The following is a 24,976-nucleotide window of genomic DNA, read 5'->3' as shown; positions in this document are numbered from 1 at the left end:
ACGATGTGCAATCTCTTTTCCATGCGAGAGACCGGTGATCGAAGATCGGTGATGGCGGCCGAGGACCGATGGGGAGAAGAGTTTTTTTCTCTATTTTTGTTTCAGAAATAGAAAAATAAAAAAATTATGCTTCTCATTTCTATTACAAATCTATTTTTGGACTAAATTTTTTTCAAAAATAGAAAAATAAAAGTGTGTTATCAATCGGATTTCTATTCTAAGTATATTTTCGACAATAGAAAAAAAAAAAAAAAGGATAGTTATCACACGCGCCTTAGAATTTTTCGTGCAATAAAGCGTCGGCCTTGGTGAGGCCCAGCAACTCACACCGACATATCCTTTGAAATGACACCTTCAACGAATATCCAACTTTTCACTTCCTTTTATCATGCTTTACTTTTTTTTCGATTTTTATGCTTTACTCGAAAAACCCTTTTTCTTTTTTTTTGGTCATTTGTGTTGCCGAAGCTTTTCTTTTCTTTTCGTTTCTTTTCTTTTCATCTGTTGTTGTTTATTGTCATTTATGGATCACGCCTATTTTTAATTTGATCTTGATTTAAAAGGTTAATATCACGAAAAATCCTAAATTGATACGCTTGCAGCAAATTTAATCCAAACTACTTTTTTAGCCATAAAAAAACCTCAAATTGATATATCCGTGATAAATTTACCTCAAATTATTTTTTTTTACTACCAAAAACTCTAAACTGATACACATTAGATAAATTTATTCCAAACTTATACACTCATGATAAATTTATCCTTCGTTAATTTTCGTTAAATTTTACCATCAAATTACCGAGTTAGACAGCACGGAGCGGTTGACCGGTGTATCTATTTGGGATTTTTACACTTTATTTGTCACGGGTATATCAATTTGAGATTTTTCATGGTATTAACTCAATTTAGCTTCAATTAATGGAGATAAACTTGTCACAAGTGTATTACTTGAGTAAATTTGTTACATGTGCATCGGTTTAAGATTTTTTATGGTCAAAAAAATAGTTTAGGCAAATTTATCACAAGTGTATCGGTTTGGGATTTTACATTATTAGAATAATAGTTTATAATAAATTTGGTAAATCCGTTATATGTATATCGGTTTGTGGTTTTTCGTGGTCAAAAAAATAATTTGGAATAAATTTATCATAAATGTATCGGTTTAGAATTTTTGACGATATTGACCCTAATTTAAATTAAATATATTTTTTCGAGTACATATTCAATTAAATCATTTCGTCTTGTTCCTTCGAAAGTTGAGGCTGGGCTTTAAAAAGTAGCTTGTCCATTTTAATTTTACTGACGAATTGTTACGAACATTGTTATTACCCATTAGTCATGGACCATGATTTTATTGGGGTCCATGCCACGTGACATTTTCAGTACCATCCCCCACAATTTGGTTAAAATCGAGAAAAATGTAGAGCTTCAAAAATTAATATTTTAGAATAACGAATAATTATGGAACACACATTTTGGTTCCAAATAAGAAGGAAAATTTTCGATTAAGGGCTTGAAGTGCTATCTTTTTCTCAAATAAGAATATAAAATGGGGCTTATTTCAAATAAGAGCCCGAAGTGCTCAAATTATTTCAAAGAAAGGCGTATCCGAATAGTATTTTCGTCCTTTACTTTTTTCAAGTTTTTTCTTTTTGCCATTTATTTTATTTTCTTTTCTTTTTACTTTTTTTTTTCTTTTCTTCTTTTTCTTTTTTCTCCCCTCCCAGGCCATTGCAAGCCTCAGGCGAGGCTTAGATTCTTTTTAACTATCAATAAAAACTAGGTCCAACCCAATGCATTAAGTTAGATTAATAATTATGAGTACGCATTTTAGGTTTTTTCTTAAGGAAAATTTCAATCAAGAGCCCAAAGTGTCGTAATTTTCTCAAATAAATGCTTAAAATAGATTTTTTTTCAAATAAATAGTTTTTTTATTAAATTGAGCTTATCGTTTTAATTTAATTTAAGTTAATTTGTATAAAAAATCGTATTTAGACAAGATGATTTTAGCTACATCGTCGCCATGCATGATGGTGAAAGTAATTAAAAAAAAGTCAAGTTAGACGGAATTAACGAAATCACTCAATTGCACTAATTTGACAAATTTTAGGATTTCCTATGCATTTATTCATAAATTGTCTGTCTTCCTTAGAAGAAATAATCATAAACAAAAATATGAATTCTTAGTTAACTCAATAGTTGTAATTTGATTAAACATTAGAAAACTCAATTCATAATTTCGGAGCACAACTAAGGGTGTGCATGGTAACACTTTTGAAAGTGGATTTTTGCTCCAAAAATACTTCTATAGCGTAAATCCATATGGTAGTTTAACTTCCGAAGCAGAAATCCATTTGGTAAATTTTTTTACTTTCGAAAGAAATTTCTACTTATGAAGTGAATTTTCATTTTTGAAGTTGTTTTTCCCCAATTAGAAAAGTCAAAAAAATTGCTTGTCAACTCAAGAAGTGCTTTTCATCTCACCTTTTTTTCAACCACACCCGCGACCGCCGCCCACCACCGCCAACCACCACCCCCTCGACCTCCGCCAAATGCTGCCCATCGTTGACCGCGACCACAACCACCCACCGCCAACCGCCGCCCATCGCCGTTGCTGTCCATCGCTCGCAACCATCTCCAACCACCGCTCGCAACCGTCGCCGCCGATGAGTTACCATCTCCTGCAATCGGAGTAAAAAATAAGTAATAATAATTTATTTTTTAAAAATTAAAAATTATTTTTTATTACTAAATTTTTTACGTAAATTTAAAAAGTTTGAAAATGAAGTAAAATTTTTTTGGCCTCCAACAAGCAAAAAAATTTGTCTTAATAATGTTTTAAAAGCAATAATTTAAACGAATTTCTCCGATCAAAAATCAACTTCTGGAGTAGAAATAGAAAAGATCAACTTTTAGTCATAAGTTGATTTTTGAAGTAGAAGTGATGCCATGAGGGCACCTATGGCAATATTTCTAGAAGTGGATTTATGCTTTAGAAGAATTCGATTGGTAATTTAACTTCTGAAATAGAGATTCGTCTGGTAAAAATTCATACTTTCGAAAGAAGTTTTTACTTATGAAGTAAATTTTTACTTCGAAATTGTTTTTCCCTCAATTTGAGAAATTAAAAAAAATTGCTTATCAACTTAAGAAGTATTTCTTTCTTTTCGACCTCACCATCTTTTTGACCACACCGGCCTCCGCCATTCACCGCCCACCGCCGCCACCAAGTCCCCATCTCCGACCACCGGAGTAAAAGATAAATAATATTTTTATATTTTTAAAAGTAAATAATATTTTTAATAATAAAATTTATTTTTTTAAAGAAATTTGAAAAGTTTAAAAACGAAGTAGAAATTTTTTAGTCGCCAACAATAATTTTTCATAGAAGATTTTGTGTCAATTATGTTTTAGAAGTAGAAATTTTCAACCATTACCAAAAGAATTTCTCCGATTAGAAATCAACTTCCGGACCAGAAGTAGAAAAATTAACTTCTAGTTAGAAGTTAATTTCTAAAAAGTAGTTGTTGCCATAAGCACCTTAACAAGCCCGATTGAAATAGGGACGTGCAAGGCATTGCTCACTGGATCCTAGGCCCAACCCGTGCCCGGGATGGGCCGTGTCAAGGTCACTGACCCTAACGGTCACTCATCCAATGATTGTTGGAGAAAAATAATTACCTCTATCTATTGGCCCTTACCTTTCTCGTTCCATTTGACCATTGGGAAAAGATTTCAACAAATTTCGAAAGATTGACGGGCACATTGCAAATATTTTCAAACATCAAGGGGTAATTTATAACTTTGTAACAAATCTAGGGGCAAAATGTGATTCTAGCCCTAGAAGAACGATTTTACCCTCAAGTTCTCACCATCTATTGGTCACATGACGTTACATAATGGCCCGAGTTATCGTCAAGGATGATGGATTTACAATCTCGTTTGGTCTCACGCAAGAACTAAGAAATGGACTAGATGGTCCCGAGTCCATTTGGTTTGGTCCCATGCAAGAATTAGGAATCGAATTAGATGGTCCTAGTCAGTCAGGCTCTCGGGCGATTCAACGAAGTTAGTATATTATTAGTAGAGACGGCAATGTGAACTTTATTAACTAAAATTAAGTTTGAGTGGATTATTAGTAGGGGTGAAGTTACACTAACATATTAATTAAAATTAGATTTATATTTAAGAAATAAAAAATTATAGACGAATTTTAGGTTTACATATAAAAAAAATCTATATAAAAATACAATCGATATGGTCTAGTTTTGAAAATAACTGATTTCAATTTTATGAAATTAAGAATTGGACTAGTGCCCTCGACAATCAGATCAAATTGGTCTTTTGATCCGATTTGAGCGGTTCTCGATTTGATGATTCCGTCTTACTCGCTCCTAGTAAATTCTACGTATCTTGAAATCCGTTCGAAGAGATTCGGGGCTTTATGCCAGAAATTTAAGATATTGGGGCCAAATTATGACAGACCTAAAACCCTTTAGGGAGGGGGAAAATAGTAATTTCCACATTCAAGGAATGAAGACGAAGCTCGGATTGCCCAACGGGAGTGAAGCGTCGACTCGATTGATGGGACAAACAGGGATGTTATATAAAGTTCGAACGACGTCTGATGGGCGAAACTTGTCCGGTTGGCGCGGAGGGGGAGAAAGAGAGAGGCCGCGGCAAGATCGATCGGCCGCCTCTGGAGGCAAGGCGAGAGACGGTGAAGCTGTGAGCTCATCGAATTGGATTTGCTCAAAGCTCGACCTGTATTACTCGATCATCAAAAGCAGTATCCGGCGAAAAAGCTCTTGAAATTTCGCCAACACTTGTTCCTCTCTCACCAAGCCTCCACGTCCGCTAGGGAGGAAGGAAGGGAAAACCAAGAAGAAGGCGGCGCTGTGATGGGGAGGCAAAAAGGAGAAGGAGCTCGAGCCAAGGCACGCCCTTCAAGCAGCAGGTAGTCGATGAGAGACCCCACCGTGCTAATTTTTGCGCCAATTAATGTGGTTTCAATTGAATTCGACGTGGGTCGCTTTCTTTTTTTTCCCTTGTTCCGAATCGTTTCGCTTTTCCGACAGCCTTGCAGCTTCGCTTTTGCCGGCTGGCTCGACGGCGACTGCGGGTTTTGGTGGATATCTTGGAAGCTCTCGGCTTGATTCTTCGCTTGGCGGCGGCGGTGGCGGCGGCGACGATGCTGCTTGCGTACGTGTTGCTCTGTCTTCTTCCTTTTAAGTGAATTTGTCTTCTTTATGACGCAGTTTAGTATGAAGGCGAGTAAAACAGGAAGACCGAGATGGTTGTCATTGTTGTATGGTAGAGTTATGGGTTGAATAATTTTGCAAAGTGTATGTGATGCCTGTTGGGAGCTCATAGAGCGTCAGATTGGTGTGACGAATTAGCACATGGATACTGTCGTTATGGTAATGTGGTGAACTTAATGCAGGGCATTGATGGCGAATTGGTGCAGCACTTGAAGAGGCTTGGCAGAAAGGATCCCACCACCAAGGTGCTGTACTTTGAACATGCTGCTGTCGCAAAAATTTCGGTCTTTTCACAAGCTGTGTTGTTTTAAGATGAGAATAAAAAGTTCTTTTCATTTTTTTTTCTTTTCCATATGTATGGTATATTTTGGTTATAATATGGTTGACAAGTCTCAATATTTAATTGGTAACTTACAGCTTTTGGTTTCTGGTGATCTCTTTTAAGATTTGAGCGAAAGGCCTCACCCATCCTGGTAGGCTCTACTGTATTTAGTCGGTGACTCTGTACAAGTTATTTCGACAATGTCCCTTGTTGTGCTTTAGTGGAAATGCAGAGGATTGATTGCTTGATAGCATAAAGGCTGCCCTGAGAACCTTTGCTTGTCAGGTGCACATGAAAAAGGGGGTGAAATGGTTGTGAGGGTGCACTCTCCTTTAGGGAAAGACAAAAAAAAACTACATCATTTATATACAAAACCTCTACGATCTTTACAATAAAGTAATGGAAGATGAGAATGATTGTTCTTTGGTAGGTAACTGACGCCTTCATTTTAAAACTCCAGTACGTCACAGCCTCAGTTGGAAGAAGCAGAGTTTCAATGGCTCTAGGGAAAATCCGTGGCATGAAATGTTTTGCTAAAAAGGCTGCTTATGAAGCTGTGAAGTAATTTCTTTATATTTACTTGTAAAACTATCCAGGTTTTACCTTATATGGGATTCTGTATTATTGGACCCTGCTGGTATATGTACATTCTCGATTTAGTAAGTTGAATGGTGGAGTGTTGCCCTATCTGAGGATGGGGCATGAGTTGGTTACAGGCCTTTCAACACCAATATAAGGAAGGACAGTTTATAGCCAGGTCATGGAGAGCTACTTATTCACATATCCCTCCCTTCTAGCTTCTAGTTTATCATCAATCTTCTTCAGCAAACATTTTTGGCTCCACCCAAATTCATAGTGGTGCTTGGGCCTTTGAGCTGTTCTGAGGAGAGACAGATATGCGGTTAGGCCATGAAGCTGGCCTGCTAGGTTCTGCTGGCATTGTTTGTGTTTGTTTTACATAAAACATGGTCTTGTACTGCTTGAGTGATTATTTGGTGCACTTAGGTTTGTGTTGCATGAAGACATTCTATTGCGGTACTAGAATATTGGTCTCAACATGCTGCCATCATTCTTCTGTTCATCCATTGCGTTTTTTTTTTTTTTTTTGGTATGTTTTGGGATTTTCAGTTAATCTTATATTCTGAATGATGAGGGTTCAGTAGCTCTATCTTCTCCGTGATACTGTAGGGTTAGAGATTTGAGTTCTAATACATGAGAAGCTGAAGTTCAGCGGCAGTGTGGCACTCTTTATAAATTGGGCATAAACGGTGTTCCATGCTTGGTGGTCACTATGCAATTCTATTCATGATCCACGGATGGCAATGATTTAGATCATGTCCTTTTGGTTTTTGCTATGATTTTGATTGGTGATTGGCAGCCCTATACGAGTTCTTAGAGAAGATGAACTGTTATAGTCTGATGCTACCTCTTTGTATTTTCTTCAACAGCTTAAAGCACTGGGATCTTTATCTGTCCTGCTGAAGGAGAAGTCGAAGGAGGATATAATACCAACAATGCCACAATGGGTAAGGTCCATTTACATGTCCTTGTAACTCATCCTTTTCTACTTCGTCTACATTTTCTGCTTTCTCTCTTGATCACAAGCGCTTGTGAATCTGGGACATAAAATTAAGCTAGTAGTCAGGTTTTTTGAGTTTCTTAGAGTTGGAAAGGAATAGAGAGGAAAGAAAGTTGAATGTCAATTGAGGTTAATGGCATTATGGAACTATTTATCCTTGACTTTGAAATGCTATATTCCAACTTATGAGGCAAAAAGTAGTAGGACTCACGTAAAGGAAGGAATATTGGATGTATTCAGTTCCTTTCCTTCTACCTATATTCGCAGTGGTTGCCATTTCTTGATGTGGCTCAAGGGAAAATGGAGTCACCAATATTTTTAAAAGATGAAGGCGCTCTGTGACACTTACCTCTTCTTGTTTCATCCATCTTAGCTGGACCGTTTGCGTTGAAGATACTAATTGGTCTTTTTGGTAGATAATCAAAGGTTCAATTTCCACGAGCTTCTTGCATGTCCATCTTTTCAGTTATAGCTTAAATTGCTCATTGCTCATTTCTCCTCGTCGGCAAAAGCTGAAAAGCATGGGTAGTTGTTCGGTACTGCAGCTTTTCACAGACATGAGGATCAGGTTTTACCTAAACTTTGGGCTCAACTGATAAAATTGAAAAATAAGTGCCGAAGATTAGGTACTGAATATTAAGTGCTGAAGTCTTTAGTTATTGATGAAAATAAGAAAGTTAATTTAATGATTGATGTCGATTACATAATAGATTTTATTAGTTTCGTACCAAAAGGAATAGTGAGAATTATCGAAAGATTTTTCACAATAATATATAAAATTTTAATTTTCATTGAATATTTTATTACTAGCTTGGCTAAGTAACCCCTTCCTTACTGCATTAAGTAATTTTTGACTTAAAAATCAATTAAGTAGTTTATATTTGGAGATCATCAGTTGCTAAAAAGTTTAATTTTCAACGTTTAATGAGTTTATCAAACACGCCCTTACTTTTTGGGAAGAAAGCTTAATTTAGAATGATGTTATGCAGCTTTAGAGGACAAGTTATGTTACATTTATGGCTATGGTTCTTCTTGTTTTCTCCTTTCTTCCCTTGAGGAGAATGGAGTGAGGCTGAAGTTCAAGTAAATGTTTCAGCCTGGTGGTGGTGGTGTTGGTAATTATGATGTTTAAGGATATTTCCTTCTTCAGGTCATTAAATGTTAAGATAATGATTTTTTGTTGTTTACTATGTTAAATTCTTCATAATTCATTATTAGGGCTCTCTCACTTTTTTAGGCATTTGAGTACAAGAGGTTGTTACTGGATTACAATCGAGAAGTTCGCCGAGCCACGCATGAAACAATGTCTGTTCTTGTTGTCTCTATTGGGTAAGGCTGCTTACCTTTTATGCCGACTAAGTGGGGTTTTCTGCTTGCTGAACTGATTTCTAGAGCAATTTGCTTGCTATTCGACATATATCTTTAGTAGACAATTTTTGACATGTGATCTTGCATGTTTTTATTTTTTGGGCTGTTTGTTTGGTTTCTATATTCTATATGGATGTCTAGCTTTATCTTTATTAAGCAGTTGAGAGTGAATCAGCAAGTGCCTTATGGTTGCTTATTATGAGAGGTGGGCAAAAATCCAGAGAACTGAAACCCTGACAGAACAGGAAAATTTCAGTCATTGTGTGGTACTATTAGATTTTTTGGCGTAGTTGATATTCTTTTTCTTTCGGGATAGTTTGGTTGTCTGGTCAAAAAGTATAAAACCCTGAAACCTGGTGTGAACTGAACAAATAGCAAAAAGTATCTTTATTAAGCTGTTGAGAGCCTTATAGTTGCTTATTAGGAAAGGTGGGCACAAATCCAGCGAACTGAAACCCTGACAGAACAGGAAATTTTCGGTCATTGTGTGGTACTATTAGATTTTTTGGCGTAGTTTATATTCTTTGTCTTTCAGGATAGTTTGGTTGTCTGGTCAAAAAGTATAAAACCCTGAAACCTCAGGTGAACTGAACAAATAGCTAATAGTAGTATTTTATAGTTATTTCTGTTACCATTATTGAGGCTGAGTGAAGATGACACTGGACGCCTTTTGTTTATCACCCTTATTTATGTCTTTTCAAAGAAAAATAAACTCTCCTTTATGAGTTTTTTTTTGGTCAAACTCTCCTTTGTTCGAATTCTTCTCTCATGATTAATTGCTCCCCCCAAAGTTACGAAGTCCCTAACCTGATCCCTTCTTCGACCAAAAAAAAAAAAAAAAAAAAAAGAACTGATCCTTTCACAGCGAATTAAAAATCTTCTAGCTCGGTTGAGTTTTAAGTATCATCAGAAACACATTATCATTTAGAAATCCTTGTTCAACTTCTGATTGTCCAGGTATAAGCTGTGCTGGAATTATCTTCAAATGCTTCTCTCACATAAGTGTGAGTTTGTTTCGAAAAGTTGTTTGAGATATTTCTAACCTAGGATAAGGTAGACAGGTTTAAGTTTAGCTATTGAATACCATTCCATTTTAATTCGTTCTATTCATATCTTCATAATTCAGTTTGACGTTCTTAGTAAGTTTCACCTCTAGTGACTCTTTGAATCGTGGGCATTCGTGTGTAAATGCTGAGACCTGGGGACTCTCCAATCTTTCGGTTCCGAGTTGAAGAAATAATTTTTATCTAAATTTTAATTTCTGATGCAGTTTTAGTGTGAAACCAAACGGGACTGGACTGTAAACACCCCTACTCATTACATCTAAAGCTTAGCAATGGCTATGATGTGCTTGCAGAGAGTATCAGCCTGCCATAAAAAGGGAAAAAACACACCTTTCTGTCATTTGTGTGTCAAGAATGTTTTCTCTCAACCATTGTAGGCAGATATTATTTTACTTTGTCGTAATCAAATGCAGACTTGCAACACCCTAAAATTCAAATGAGAATGTTCTTCCCCGCTGCATTGGTAGCTATCTGCTCCCGAGCCATTTTCGTAAAGTTGTAGATTGTTATGTAGCATCTTGAGATCACCATTTCTTATGCTGAATCACGTTGGATGATGATTAACGAAGAGCTTCTATCCTCTTAGATATATTTTTTCCTAGTCATATCTAGACTTTTGTGACAGACAATCAGCAAAACATTGTCCTACTTGATGTGCTTATCGAACGTGCATGTTATCATTCAAATGAGGAATATTAAGTGTGTGGAGTATAATCCTCCTTATTTGTAGACCTATAGAATATCCCTTAGCTCAAGTGACATCATATTGAAATAAAGACTCCATGTGTGCTACTTGAGAATGATTCGGATAACATGTTATTCCATTGTGAATGCTTGGTATCTATATTTGCCTTTCTAAACTACTAGTAGAGTATATAAATATTAAACCGCGCCTCCATCTAACAATTTAAGCTTTTAGAACAGTTGGCGGTGGCCTCACAAAATCTCACATGGTGTCGAGAAAGAGGGTCCCGAGTTCAAATCTTTCCAGGCCCTTATTTGCCTCCCCAATTAAATATTTCCATGCTTAGTACTACGCAAAAAAACCAGATTAAGCGTGAGGGGCAGTGATAAGAATATATAAATATTAAACCGTGCTTTCATCTAATGGCTTAAGCTTTTAGAACAGTTGGCGATCGTCCTACAAAATCTTACAACTACAAATAACATGTGAAAGCTCTTATTGCATTTAATTCTTCTGTCAACCTTTTATTAAGATAGCTAAATCTATCTTATATCCTTCCTGCGTCTACTAAACCAATGATATTTTAAGAGAATAAGATATTTCCTTGTCTTTATGGGGGAGAACAGCGTAAATGTTGGAACTGGAGGGGGTTTGTTTAATTGAGCGAGCTTCTTATAGATCTTAGTGATGTTATTTTATTTGATCCAGCAATCCTTTTAGGGAAGCCCTCATAAGATGAGTGCCATTTTGAATTTTTGACACTGTAGATCTTCCTTGATATATGAAGGATTAAAGGGAATAATCCATTACTCAACCCTATTAGTTCATTCTTTTCCTATAGAACTATAATCTTTCAAAATTATCTTTTGTGGATTTGTACTCTAGTTCTTGACTGGGCATTCTTCAAGATTGATTTGGCAATATTTCCTACATGTGCTTGCCTTGCTTTTGCAGGAAGTTGTTGAAAGCGTTCTAAATAATTTGTTCATATCTTCAGGCGAGATTTGGCTCTGCACTTGAAGTCTCTGATAGGACCATGGTGGTTCTCTCAATTTGACCCAGTTTTTGAGGTTTCCCAATCTTCGAAGCGGTCATTTCAGGTGCATTGGTTTCTTATATTATGTACCTTTTGAATTGTGTTGGACGGAGGTCTTTGCATTTCCTACCCAACATGGATGCGTCAATGGTTACATGTACAAAACTTTGTATGAGTCTGGGGTTTTGCGCCCACACGATGTTCACCTTGAGTGGGTACTCTGTGTGTCATCGAACAGGGATAAGGGCACGATATGCCGCTTGTCAAGAAAGCAGCACGTAAGAGATAAGTGGGTTTTTCATTTCAGTCCCAGAGTCCCATTAAATGTTGAAGCATTCATCTGCGTCCTTAACTGGGTAATTTTGTAAGGTAACAGTCAGTAGTTATTTTTGCTTTGAAATTACTGGTAAGGTGCTCCTTTGACAACAATGTATCAAATAAACCACTACTTGTGCAACTTACTACTTATGAATTTGAAAACCTAAATTAGACGAAAGAATGTACAACATTATATCGTCTTCTGGAGTAAGCCATTGTCGTTTGATTGAGTAATATGGTGGGGTTGATTTGTTAGCCAATTTTAGAAATTTGTCATGAACAGTACCCAAAATGGGGACGTTGTACACAAAGGGTTCTGGGATATAAATCTAGCCAAGGATATCTTGAATCAGCTGGTAATAAATCTGGACGTGTCAGTTAAATGGTCGAAGTTCGAAGCAGGCTTCCTCAAAGGGCATTAATTGTCTTCCATGATACTTAGTGATGAAAAATGATGGTAAACAGCCAAAACCAACACTTTTATTCTCGTATTATTCTTGGTCCAGGACATGCAGTATAGAATAAGTAAGAAACATCATGTGGCAACTTTGTCGCATTACCTTGAAAGCACTCTAAGGAAATTAAATTTCAAAAAGGAAGTGATGACATCATCGCAGCATTCTAGTCATGACACTTACAAAATTGAGCATATTTTAGACTCTTGTAAAAACTTTATCTCTAGCATTTACTTTCCAATTCTAATCTTTATCAATGTTGGGGATTTCCAAAAATGCAAGTGGAGGAAGTTCATAAAGCCAGCTAGAGTTCTGGAGGATGATGAATGCTACCTACTCACTTGATATGGAACGAGTGTGTTCTAATCGAAGACACAGAAAATAATGTGAACTTTTAGCTGGTCGATACTGCTTCTATGCATCCAGCCTTTACTAATTGATTTCGTCTGATTTAGCGTATTGACAGAATTCCACCCCGAATACTAAGCTATTGCAATAAATATTTTGGATGTTGATATTTCATTTGAAAAACACTTTTGGCATGAGTGCATAGGTAACAAGAGGAACCTCCTCAGGCAGGAGTTTTAGTATGGTGTGCATTGTTGTTTCATGGGTTTCAATTGGTTACATCCAGTGTGGACTTATGTCTCGTCTCGTCCCTTTCCATTTGTTGTTTACATGATATGAAACATCAACTTCTGTTGCGAACATTGGTGGGTCATTACACTTGGTGGAAACGGTTCATGAAAGTTTCACCATTGGTGGTGATTAAGTCGAGAATGTCTATTTTGGGGGAGTTCCTCCACTGATCTATCTCCCGGGTTGACTTTCATGTGCACCTGCAAGGACTTGAATAAACCCACTGAGGACAAATTTCAATGTACATTGTGGCGTTTTCTATGATGCTACTACAGATGTTTGGAAGGACTTTATTCCCGTTTCTAATTTCTGTGATTTGTTATGAAGATAATAAACTTTTGGTTGCAGATCTTTTGACCTAAAAATATTTGACCAAGTGTTGGAAAATCTAGCAAGCATTCTTGTGTTCACTTTTATAGTTGGATGTTAAGCATCTGCTTTCTGTGGATAACAGGCAGCCTTTCCTTCCAAGGAAAAGAGATTAGATGCTTTAGCTTTATGTGCAACTGAGATGTGTATGTATCTGGAGGAAAATCTAAAGCTCACAGCACAGGACTTGTTTGATAAGGCAGCTGCTTTGGATGAAATAGAACAGATGCATCAACAGGTACCAAATTAATGACCTTTTTCACTTCATTTCTGATTTTCATTGTTCCCACAGATGATTTCTTTGCTTTTTCATTCAGTAAATTAGTGCTCATCTCATGACCAATATTAATGCTGTGGAACTTTCTATTATGGCTTAACAGTCTTGGTCCTGAGATAAAGCAATTCTACAACTTTCAATTACCAAGAAATGTTTTGCCTCCTTTTGAATGGAAGACCTAAAATGCCGGAGCTACCCAGGGAAAGTTAAAGATGTGTTTCATGCTATCTCTTTGCAATCATGTTAATTAATGGTGCTTCATTTGCTGCTCGCTATACTGTCTTTGAGTTTTTCCCCTTGTGGAGTTCTGCTGAAGCAAGATCTTTGGCTTGTTGATAGTAATGTGTTGGTGTACTTACCTCTACAATCGTGATTTTGATTTTCTCCTAATCCTTTCGTCGCAGGTGATTTCCTCATCCTTGCTGGCACTGGCGACTCTTCTTGATGTTTTCATTTCATTGCAATCTGAAAGACCTGGTTTTGAGAATATAGCCACTGAACCAAAGCATGGTCCAAAAGCCAGGTCTACTGCCATGTTTTACGCAGAGAAGTTGTTTTCCTATCACAAATGTTTTCTAGACTTCCTGAAGTCTGATAGTGCTGCCATTCGATCTGCAACATATGCAGTATTGAGGAGTCTCATGAAAAATGTCCCTCATGTTTTCAATGAAGGGAATTTGAAAACTCTAGGGGCCTCAATATTGGGTGCCTTTGAGGAAAAAGATCCTTCCTGTCATGCACTGATGTGGGATGTGGTGTTGATCTTTTCAAAAAGATTCCCAGATTGTTGGACTTTTTTGAATGCTCAGAAATTCGTTCTAAATAGGCTTTGGCATTTCCTCCGGAGTGGATGTTTTGGATCTCAGCAGATCTCTTATCCTGCTTTGCTGGTGTTCCTAGAGACTGTGCCTCACAATGTAGTTCGGGGGGAGCAATTTTTCCTTGACTTGTTCCACAACCTTTGGGCCGGAAGAAAACCTTCTGTTTCCTCTATAGAAGATCGAGCCGCATTCTTTCGTGCATTTAAAGAATGTTTCCTTTGGGCATTACAGAATGCATCCAGGTGGGGTGTTTTAGTTTTTGTCTTGCAAGTTTGGATGTCGATCATCTTTCTGGTAGGATATTAGAAATTATGTCTCAGGGCATACTATGTTTAAGCTCTTTTCCTGTGATAGTAATAGTTTGTCTTCTCAACAATTTCAGGTATTTTGTTGAAGTGAGCTCTGTTCATTGCTGTCAAAGGACTCTTGTTGAGAATATTCTTGTAAAACTTCTGTGGGAAGACTTTCTGCTTGTTTTCAGTCCAAAGGTTCAGAGTGGAATCCTCACAGGGATATCTACTGATTCATCTGAAGGCCAGAGTCCTAATATTCAAAAGAAGATTGAGGAAAAACCACCTCTTAGATATCCTGTGTCCTATCCCCAGGACTTAGGAAAATGCATTGTAGAAATTCTTTCAGGCATCTTTCAGATAGAACATGATCTGCTTTCTGCTTTCTCTTTGGCGTTTCGCGAGAGCTTTAGGGGCATATGTCAGCATTCTGAGAATGAAGGACGGCTGGAAAGTGTAGAGCGATTGATTCAGTTTCTGTTGCTAATGGAGCAACATGCTGTAAGAAAAAGTGAATACTGGCCCCTGGATTACATGGTGGGACCAACGTTAGCTGAGTCTTTTTCATCGATAGAATCACTTGTAAGTTACTTAACTAGTGGATTCGAATGAAATTCACTTGGATTTTATGGTTACTTAGTTCTGTCTTCCTTTTCTTCTGTAGCAGTCATGTACTTGCTCATCATACATGATGCTCCATATGTCTTTGAGAGTTCATATTCTTTAATTTGATATCTTTCACTTTAGGTTCTTCTCCAGTGCTTTGTATTGTTGTCTTGGAAAACTATCCTCCTTTGTATGCTTGGGAAGTTGATAAAAGAAACAATTACTCTCGCTATGAAGGAATCTGACATGAAGATTCAACTTTTTGAACTGTTCTTGTTTCATTCAGTGGGCTAAAATTTCTGGATATCTTTGCTTTGTTGGTGACAATTCCTTTGATATTTCTCTGAATATCACTTCAACAGATTTATTTTCTGTTTTCCTTCTTTGAGTTGAGTTTTAGCACTCTTAGCAGGCATCCACTTCATGAGCAGGTTTGTCATATTAAAAAGCCTTTCACTGCGGTAAAGTTGAGGCAGTAGGTTGTCCAACTGTTTCTGACACCTGGTGTTTGTCATGAAACCCAATGATTTCCTTGACCTTTATGATAGCCCTGTTAAATCTGTACTTATTGTTTGAATACTGTCGATGATTGATATGTTTTCTCCTCAAGTAAATCGTTTGTGGCAACTTTTCTCCTGTTTTAGAACACAGTACATAATATTGGTCAGTTCTGGGTGTTCCAATGTGGTGCTTTTTTAGGTCATAGTTCCAATGTTACGTTTCAACTGTTTACTTTTCTTGAACCAGGACTCGCCAGATGGAATTAGATTCCTGTCAGCTGCAATTTCAATTTTTGGACCAAACAGGATGGTTAAGGTACTTCTAGTCGCAGGGACAGGGAGTTCTTCTCTTCGTCCATTTGAAGAGCAGAACAGGAGTCTGGAGTTGGAGCATTTCATGTATATATTCGAGAAAAGATTTGTTCCTTGGTGCTTGACAGGAAATGGCAGCTGTAGTGCTGCCCGTCTGGATTTGTTGCTTGCATTGCTTGATGACGAATGCTTATCTGAGCAATGGAGCTTTGTTTTGTCTCACACAATTAAACTGCGAAGTGAGGGCCCTGAACATGCAGCTATGCTATGCACACTCTTGCAGAAAGCAAGAGACAAAATAACTAATAGGCAGTTAGCAGAATCCGAACTGCATATAAATTCCTATGTAGAACGTTGGCATCATGAGCTTTTAGATTCATTGGCCGTCGCTGTGGCTAGTTCCCGTCCTCCCAATAGGATTCAAGAAGCTGATTTTTTGCGGTATGTTTATTGAGCTGGAGCATTCAATCAATTCTTTGTATTATCCAGTTCTTTGATATGTTTTCCATGTTATGCATAGTTGATGGACCTGCTGGCCGAACTGAAAAAAAGAAAAAGAATAATCAGCGATCTTCTTCTGGTGGCATGATGAGCTTAGTCATTTTCTTTCTAGATGATTTTTTCGCCTTCGTCTTAATAAGAAACTCCATTATCTTCTGATTTGGAATTTTTGTTGGGTGGTTATACTATGCTACATGTGTAGGTTTATGGTCTTTTTAGACCCAAGTCTTGGCTGCAGCATAAACCTGGGCAAATATCTACTACCATAGCGTCTGTTTGTGTGCTAAAGACGTTGTGAAGCGATGCATTTTGCATCATTGGCCTCAGTGCTTGCGTGTTTCTGCATGGTCCAACTAAGTTGTAATTACTTACCATTGTTCTGTCTTATGTTGTCATTTTTTGGGGACATGCTTGTTTGTTTCAGAGGATCCTGTATCCTGTGTGGTTGTTGTACGATCCCTCGGTCTCGGTTGAATGGAACTTGGTTCTGTATTTCCTCAAAAGCTCAAGTTCACAATACATTTTTATGAGGAACCCTAATTTACATGAATGCAGAAGAAAATTAGGCTTTTCTTCTACTTTTCAGTTATCTCTGTGTTGCTGAGGGTCTTGCTGATTCCTTTATCTCCTTGTGCATTAATGTCCTGTATGCAGCTCTGCTCTTGGTGGCTCCTCAAAGGATGATCAGATCTTTTTTCTGTCAAGGGATTCACTTGTCCTGGTATTCAAGGCGCTTCTAGAGAAGTTGGTTTATGTTATACTTGGGTCCCCTTTCAAATGGGTGAGAGATGCAGGCTCAACATTGGCTTCAGGAATAGGAGATCTCATGGTAGATGGGGAAAGCCATAGCGACAAGATTGACATGGCCAAATCTGTTCTTGCGGTTCTTCTGGGAAGCTTTTACTGCTTACTGACACTCAATGAGGATGAACTGGTTTCAAGTATTTTAGCTGCAATTTGTGTTCTTCACTGGGAAAGCCGCATGGGAGAATCATTGTATGATGTGCCTGATGACAAATGGCTGAATTTGAAGGCCAGATTTGAAGTTGGCAAATCTTTGCATGCTTTTCTTCGCAAAATAAATGGTCATTCTTGGCAAGATCTTGGTATTCACTGTCGGGAGAAATCAAGTACAGTCTTGGTTCAATCTATCAGGTATGCCATCCTAGAAGAACATGATGTTGATGCCAGTAAGGTGACAACATTGTGCTGTGAGTGGATACTTGAAGTTATTGAATTTTTCTGTCTGGGTCAATATGAAGAGCAAATTCTGCTTGAGCAGCTCCTTAAGAAGAGCGATCAGTGGCCTGTGTGGATCTCAGTTGACTTCGACTCCCGATATGGTGAAAATGATTTGACTGGTAGCAATGTAAGTGAGATATTGATGTCCTTATCCCTAGAGCTAATTGTTATATGATTTTTGTAATCCTTGCTGCTCTTGAACCGCTTTGATTTGGACATCCTCCCCTAGGCCATAGCCAACTTTACTACTACGTCCTTAGCTGTCTGTTTGACCATCGTCTCATCTAAAATCTCTTCAACTTCTAACTTGTATATATGGATTTCCTACTTTCTAACGGGGGAAGGAAAGTTTCATTCAGCTTTTGGTTAACCGAAATAGAAGTAGAATGAATATGTGTTGTATACTTATGCAGATTTCTGGAGGTTACAAGTTTGCTTCTCTGGTGGACAAGCTTATCACAAAGAGAGGTGTTGACAGAGTATTTTGTTGCAACAATTCAAATGTTTCCCCGCTGTCTGAAGAAACAGTGGAAGAGGTGACCCATCGAGCGTGGCTTGCTGCTGAAATGTTATGCACCTGGGAATGGCCTGGAGGCAGTTCCATCACTACGTTCTTACCACTGTTGAGTGCATGTGCTAAAAGTGAAGTATATCCTCCTAAGGAAGGTTTACTAGATTCCATTTTTGACATTTTACTAGATGCTGCTCTGGTTCGAGGAGGAAGTAGAGCACAGAGCTTTCCCAATTTTTATGGCACTACTGCTGATGAAGTGAAAAACATTAAAGAGCCCTTTGTAAGGGCTCTTTTGTCTTTGGTTGTGACCCTTTTCAATGATGATGTATGGAAGTATGACAAAGCAAGGACCTTATTTCAAGTTCTTATCAATAAGCTTATGATTGGTGATACTGTCAGCATAAACTGTCTTCAGATTCTTCCTTTGATAATGAGAATTCTTATCCAACCATTATGTCGGAGCCATAAAAATTTCACTGATTTGGAGTCACTAGCTTTAGAGAATGATGAGGTGCAAGAAACAATTATGGGCTGGTTACAGAGAATATTGTCATTCCCACCTCTGCTCACATGGCAATGGGACAATGGTAAGTAATTAGTTTTCCAAATTTGCAACAAATTGCCTTTTATGTTATTCATGATGCCTATGTAGTAATATCTAATGATCTTCTTGACGTGCTGAATGTTACTTCTATCTGAATCAACATTTGTCGGTACTATTTTGGTGAATAAGGATAAAGGAGTATCTCCGGTCTAGGCCTGTCTAATTTTTTATGAAAATTAATTTAATTTTATAGTTATTTGACGAATTTTATAAAATGATATGCTAGAAAACATGAATTGAGAGTTATGCCGTCCTTGAGCAATTGTGTTCGTTTTCTTCTGGGGTACACTGAAGGACCCTGGACATGTAGTGCTGCTGATTGTACTATTGAATGAGCGTCTTTCTTTTGGTTATTGATGTAGACATGGAGGAGTGGTTCCAGTTGGTTGTATCTTGTTATCCAATAGGTGCAACAGACAGATCAAATGCGCCAAAACCAGAAAGGAAGATCAGCCTCAGGGAGAAGACGCTCTTGCTTGATTTCTTTCGAAAGCAGAGAGTCAGTATTGACTTGTCAAATGCTTCGAATCATCTGCAGATGTTGCTGTCAAAGCTAATAGTCTTTTCAGTTGGTTATTGTGCCAATGACTTCAATGAAGAAGATTGGGACTTCGTTTTGTCTATGACAAGGTTTTGGATTCAATCAGCAGTTGTAATGATGGAGGATGTTGTAGAGAATGTAAACGATGTGATAACTGACGACTCTTGTTCTGATAAGTCGGATTTTAGCATCATTGAGAAGCTTGAGCAAATTGTTTTAATTAAGGACCATAATCGACTAGACACAGCCAAATCTGCACTTCTAGCATATTCTTCTTTCTCCGGTGTCCAACTAGCAAAAGTTGTAGATGATCAAGATCCTTCAAGAACTGAGAAATGGGAATCCACAAAAGATAGAATAACCGGGGGTATACTTAGGATCTTTTTATGTGCTGGTCTTGCTGAGGCCATTGCAAGTTTACACTCTCATGAGGCTGCTTCTGTTGTAGCGTTGTCATTGCTTGATAATCTTTACTTTTGGGAGTCAGTAGCGCGTGGAGTTAATGAATCCTCTCCCCTTGCTAGAGAAAGAGCAGTGAGGTCGGTAGATTGTTGGGGTCTGAGCAAAGGATCTATAAGTTCACTTTATGCCATTTTATTCTCTCCCAAGCCAGCACCACCGTTGCAGTTTGCTGCTTACAGAATGCTTTCCAGTGAACCTGTTTCTCACATGGCTATCAGAGAAGAAACTATGATTACCTTGGATGGCGAGCAGGATTCCAGCAAGATTGATCTTTTATCAGAGCAAAATGTCCATTTGAAGGAGGAAATATCATCCATGATTGAGAAATCCCGTAAGATGTTTGAGATGGATTTGCTGGCAGAAGAACGGGTATTAATGTTTGGTCAATGAGCATCTCATTTCATTCATATTGATCTCATATAATGTTAGATCAGCCACCTGCATAGTCTAGGCTCTTCCATGTTTGAACAGACTGATGTGGTCATGAAATACCTTTTCATTCGATGTTTCTTTTGCAGGTGCACATACTTCTTGCTTGGTCCTTGTTGCTGTCACATATATGGTCTTTACCATCTTCACCTGCAAGAGAGAGATTGGTTCAATATATACATAATTCTGTTGATCCAGTTATTATTGACTGCCTGTTCCAGCATATTTTGGATGTGGCAGTACCATCTAATCAGAAAAAGAAAGACACAGAGTTTCCTGCTGGGGTATATGAGGCTGCAAAAGAGGCCATCACTAGAGGCTGTTTGCTGTCTTCAGTGGAATCTCTTTGGCCTATTGAGCCACTGACAATGGCATCACTTGCTGGAGCAATTTTTGGATTGATGCTGCGTCTTCTTCCTGCCTACGTGCGAGAGTGGTTTGGATATCTGCGTGACCGGTCAACAATTGAATATTTCACAAAAACATGGTGCAGCCCTCCCTTAATCTCAAATGAGTTATCCCAGGTGTGTGTAATTTGATTAAGATGATGTCAGGTATTTTCTGTTGAAGGACTTCATGAAATTCGTCGGGTTCTGGATGAAAATGTTACTATTATAAGTGGCCAAGCAGTTGTATGTCCAAGAGAGTTTCCTTACGGCAAACTTTCCTTAATGTCTGATTAGTTGGATGATCGACTGCTTCCTTTTGAAATTGTCTGACGCATCAATACTTGTTGCAGATCAAGAAAGCCAGCTTTGTAGATGAAAACTTTTCGATTCGGGTAAGCAAAGCAGCAAATGAGGTTGTTGCTACCTATACAAAGGAAGAGACTGGATTTGACCTTGTCATTCGTCTTCCTGCATCATACCCATTACAGCAAGTTGATGTCGACTGTCCAAGGAGTAAGGGTATTAGTGAAGACAAGCAGAGGAAGTGGTTATTGTCCATGATGTCATTCGTACGCAATCAGGTAAATGCTTTGTATGAGTTTTTAGCTCACTGTATATTTTTATTGCCTTTTGGAAGCTGAGGTTCGGGAATTTTAAGCTGGGTACTTTTATGTGATTGACAAGTTCGAGCGCTGTATTTTAGGAGGTCAAAATGAGCTCCCTCCAAGCCTTCTTTATGCACAGGAAATATATGTGGGAGTGCGCCGTAGGATGTGATGATCCAGCAGTAGTAATATTAGTTATTAAAGCCTCAATGGACCTGGACCTGGGCACGTGTGCCAGGGTCCTGTGCCTGGCCTCGATGGACCCAGGTCTGGGCATCGGGGTTAGAGACTTGGCCTGCATGGACCGGGCACCGGCACTGATGTCCTGGGCCCAGTCTCGATGGACTTGGGCCTGTCGCCACCCGGGGTCGGCCTCAATGGACCCAAGCCTGGGCGCCAGGGAGCTGGGCAGGGTCACCGGGTTCTCGGGCCCGGCTTCTGTGAACTCGGGACTGATGCTCGTGCTTGGGAGCTGGGCGCGGGACCCAGTGCCCGTGCCTGATTCCTCGGCTACCCATGCGCGAGTCATTAGCACCCAGATAGTTTATGTCTATTTAGGAAAGTCAAATCAGATTTACAACGGAAATAGTTTCTAGTTCATTTTTCAAGTTTTAGTCAAACACCAGAAAATGACTTGTTGGAAAACACTTTTCAGAATTGTCACATTTTTTGCGAAATAAATAGAGCCTAAAAGTTCCTATACCATCTGCTCCTCCATATTCTCCTAATTTTTTTTTTTTTTGGACCATATTCTCCTAATTTAGGGGAAATGAGTGGCTAATATTTATAAGCTGACGGAAGGATATTTTGAAATTTATGACATTTATAAGCTGACGGAACGATATCTTGAAATTTATTACTATGTCTTCATGTCGTGCAGAATGGAGCTTTAGCTGAAGCTATTCGAATATGGAAACGGAATATCGACAAGAAATTTGAAGGTGTTGAAGAATGCCCTATCTGCTACAGCGTTATCCACACAGAGAACCATAGCCTTCCAAGCAAGGCTTGCAAAGTCTGCAAACATAAATTCCACAGTAAATGCATTTTCAAGTGGTTCAATACTTCACAAAAGTCAAATTGCCCTCTATGCCAATCTACTTTCCTATGAGAGATTAGAAATGCAATATGGATTTGGAATTTATTTATGGGTGCCACCATGTGGATTGGTGATGATGATCTGCCACTGTATGGTGCATACCCACTGAAGGTCATTGAGTTGGGAATTCATTGGCTGAGCAAGTATCGACATTATCTGTTCGCAGTGGCTGGATATCTTCCTAGGTAGAGTTGTGCGATGGTTAACATGCTAAGTTGTGGGTATTCTCCCCCTCTCTCTCAGACATGCGTGCCCATACACAGAGCCATCACTAATTTTACCCTCTCTTTTGTTTCTCTAGAAGAGCTTTTCCATGGCATGGCAATGGAAGCTAAGATCAGAAATGCAGCAAAAATTGTATCTTCAGATGATTTCATGAATGCCTTTTGTGAATGAGAAGAATGCCTCCCATCTCAAGTTCTGTATCTGCTAGGTCAGTCGTCGTAGCTTCTTCTCATGACCCGACCATGTACGTTATATATGAGATGCGCTTTTTGACATTCAAATTGTACATGTGATTTGTTCATAGCGAGAAAGTATGTGGTCATACAGGGGAAGCATGATTTTTTTTTTAGCTTTCTGAGATTATAAACACATCATTGGGCACTCCACACTTTCTGCTAGAAATAGTGATTCAAGTGATACCCGTTATATGTAGTGGTTTATGATATTCTAGTTTTGTTTTTTTCAACAGTGTAATAAGATTGTACTTTGTTCCTTTCAAATGGATACTTTGCATCATTTGAGTTATTATTTGGGTGGCTAATGCGATAATGTCTGTGGTGGAGAAAATAGTAATGTGCAACTATCATGGACTCTTAACAAAAGAAGAATGATAGAATTTCTTTTTCATGGTGCGCTAATCCCCACGTAAATAGTTCACACACTAAAGGCAAAAGCAGAGGAATGTAATCAGAAGAAATGTGACAGAACGGAAAGTCGACCCAACTAGGATCAAAGGCCACCAGCCTACCACCATACGGAGGGGGCATTCGAAAGTTCATGTGAATTACTCTTACTAATTTGGATTTCAACCCAGATTCACTTAACTGAGTGTTATTTGATAATTGTGTGAAAGACTTGCATAAGGAAATTGATAAAACAGTGGAAAGAGAAACTGGGGGGAATAAAAAAAAAGCTCCACTAAAATGGTGCATTTTCATGTTTTTCCGTTTTAGAAAGACGTCAGGATTCCAAAAGGTCCAATATCTGTGCTAAAAAAATTTCTGTGCACGTGCAGGCTTCCTGATTTTTTGTGAACTAAAAGTAGGTTTTATGCAACTCGGCTTGGCTTCAAGGGGAAAAAGAACAAAAAGGCAAAAAGGTTGCCAGGGTGAAGGTTGAATTTCCGGGTACAAGGCGCGCATGGCAACACTTCCGCTTTAAAAATCAACTTCTGACTAAAAGTTATATTTTTTTTACATTTGCTTTTGAGTAAAGGTTTATTGCTCTACTTCTGCTTCATAAGTTGATTTCTAGTAAGAGAAAAGCGCTTGATATTAGGACAAATTTTCTGCTTTTGGAACAGAAATTCGTTTGGTAACGATAAAAAATTTTACTTCTAAAACATTATTAACACAAAATATTTTATGAAGAATTATTATCGGCGCCCAAAAAATTTCTACTTTATTTTTATTTTTTTAATTTCTTTTAAAAAAAATTTGATTTTTTTTTTACTCGGGCTGTCATATACGGCGACAAGCGGTGGTCGCAGTGGTAGGCGGTGGTCGTGGGGGCGGTCGGTGGCTAGCGGGGAGTGGCAGTGGGCGGTGGTCGGCGGTGGGTGGCGACGGCGGAGTTGTGGTTGGGAGAGAGATGAAAATGAAAAAAAGGATGAAGTGATAGAAATATTGATGTTGAGAGATTTCTATTTTTGAAAGAGCAATAACTTTTTTTAACTTCTAAAATTGGGTAAAAAATAACTTCAAAAGTAGAATTTATTTTAGAAGTAGAAGAGTAATGTTGCATAACTAAATGGATTTCTACTTCAAAAATTGTATTACAATACGAATTTCTGCTTCAGATAGAATTTTATTTTAGAAGTAGAAGAGTAATGTTGCATAACTAAATGGATTTCTACTTCAAAAATTGCATTATCATACGGATTTCTGCTCCAGAAACACTTCTGAAACAGAAATTCACTTCCGTAAGTGTTACCATGCACGTCCTTAATTTTCCTTGTTTCCTGCCCATGGGCATGAGCATCGAGGCTTTGCTATCGAAGGCTCATGAAACATCCTGAAAGCCTTATAAAAGTGCTATGAACGGTTTGAGATGAGGTTTTGCAAAACAATTTACATGTAGTTGGTGGGATTGAAATAGGCAACCTCAAGTTTTTGAGCAATAAATCCCTCTCATCGACTGCGCTGATTGTGGGGATAATATTTTCTATATTTTAACGATCCTTTTGTGTATCAGTCTTGTGAATCTAAATTGTCTGTTAACTCCAAAATGGTGAGAACATAATGCCTTATAAACGGGTACAATTAAATTCTTAATGAGTTCAGGTTAATTATCAATTTTAGATGTCCTATATGCCAAATCTAACTTTATGGAGATACCACAATCATATTTTTTAGGAAAAAAAATTCATATAAGGGCCCCGAGTATCCTCATTTTCTCAAATAAAAACATGGAGTGGATTTCATTTCAAATAAGAATATGAAGTGCCTTCATTATTTCAGCCAA

The 24,976-nt window shown here is 38.1% G+C and overlaps 1 protein-coding gene across 2 annotated transcripts; it reads left to right on the top strand.

The window, feature by feature from the left end:
- The first annotated feature begins 4,583 nt into the window (after nucleotides 1-4,583).
- Nucleotides 4,584-23,059, top strand: LOC115736584 (E3 ubiquitin-protein ligase listerin). Of its 2 annotated transcripts, XM_030668346.2 has the most exons (16): nucleotides 4,584-4,957; nucleotides 5,079-5,202; nucleotides 5,444-5,506; nucleotides 7,032-7,109; nucleotides 8,400-8,491; nucleotides 11,277-11,379; nucleotides 13,182-13,334; nucleotides 13,778-14,436; nucleotides 14,577-15,066; nucleotides 15,838-16,343; nucleotides 17,058-17,772; nucleotides 18,059-18,746; nucleotides 19,126-20,135; nucleotides 20,285-20,719; nucleotides 20,935-21,165; nucleotides 22,070-23,059. In XM_030668346.2, the coding sequence occupies exons 1-16, from the start codon at nucleotides 4,902-4,904 to the stop codon at nucleotides 22,298-22,300; spliced, it is 5,634 nt and encodes a 1,877-aa protein (XP_030524206.1). In that variant the 5' UTR covers nucleotides 4,584-4,901; the 3' UTR covers nucleotides 22,301-23,059. The 2 variants fall into 2 exon arrangements, with proteins under 2 accessions (XP_030524206.1, XP_048139257.1); XM_048283300.1 differs by lacking the exons at nucleotides 4,584-4,957; nucleotides 5,079-5,202; nucleotides 5,444-5,506; ... (1 more) ...; nucleotides 8,400-8,491; nucleotides 11,277-11,379 and having other exon boundaries at nucleotides 13,206-13,334; nucleotides 14,046-14,436; nucleotides 22,070-23,058.
- The last annotated feature ends 1,917 nt before the right edge of the window (nucleotides 23,060-24,976 follow it).

The sequence above is a fragment of the Rhodamnia argentea genome, chromosome 8 (assembly GCF_020921035.1).
Source record: "Rhodamnia argentea isolate NSW1041297 chromosome 8, ASM2092103v1, whole genome shotgun sequence".
Lineage (NCBI taxonomy): Eukaryota > Viridiplantae > Streptophyta > Magnoliopsida > Myrtales > Myrtaceae > Rhodamnia > Rhodamnia argentea.
Note: the sequence above shows the minus strand (reverse complement) of the source record. Positions and strands in the feature narration are given on the sequence as shown.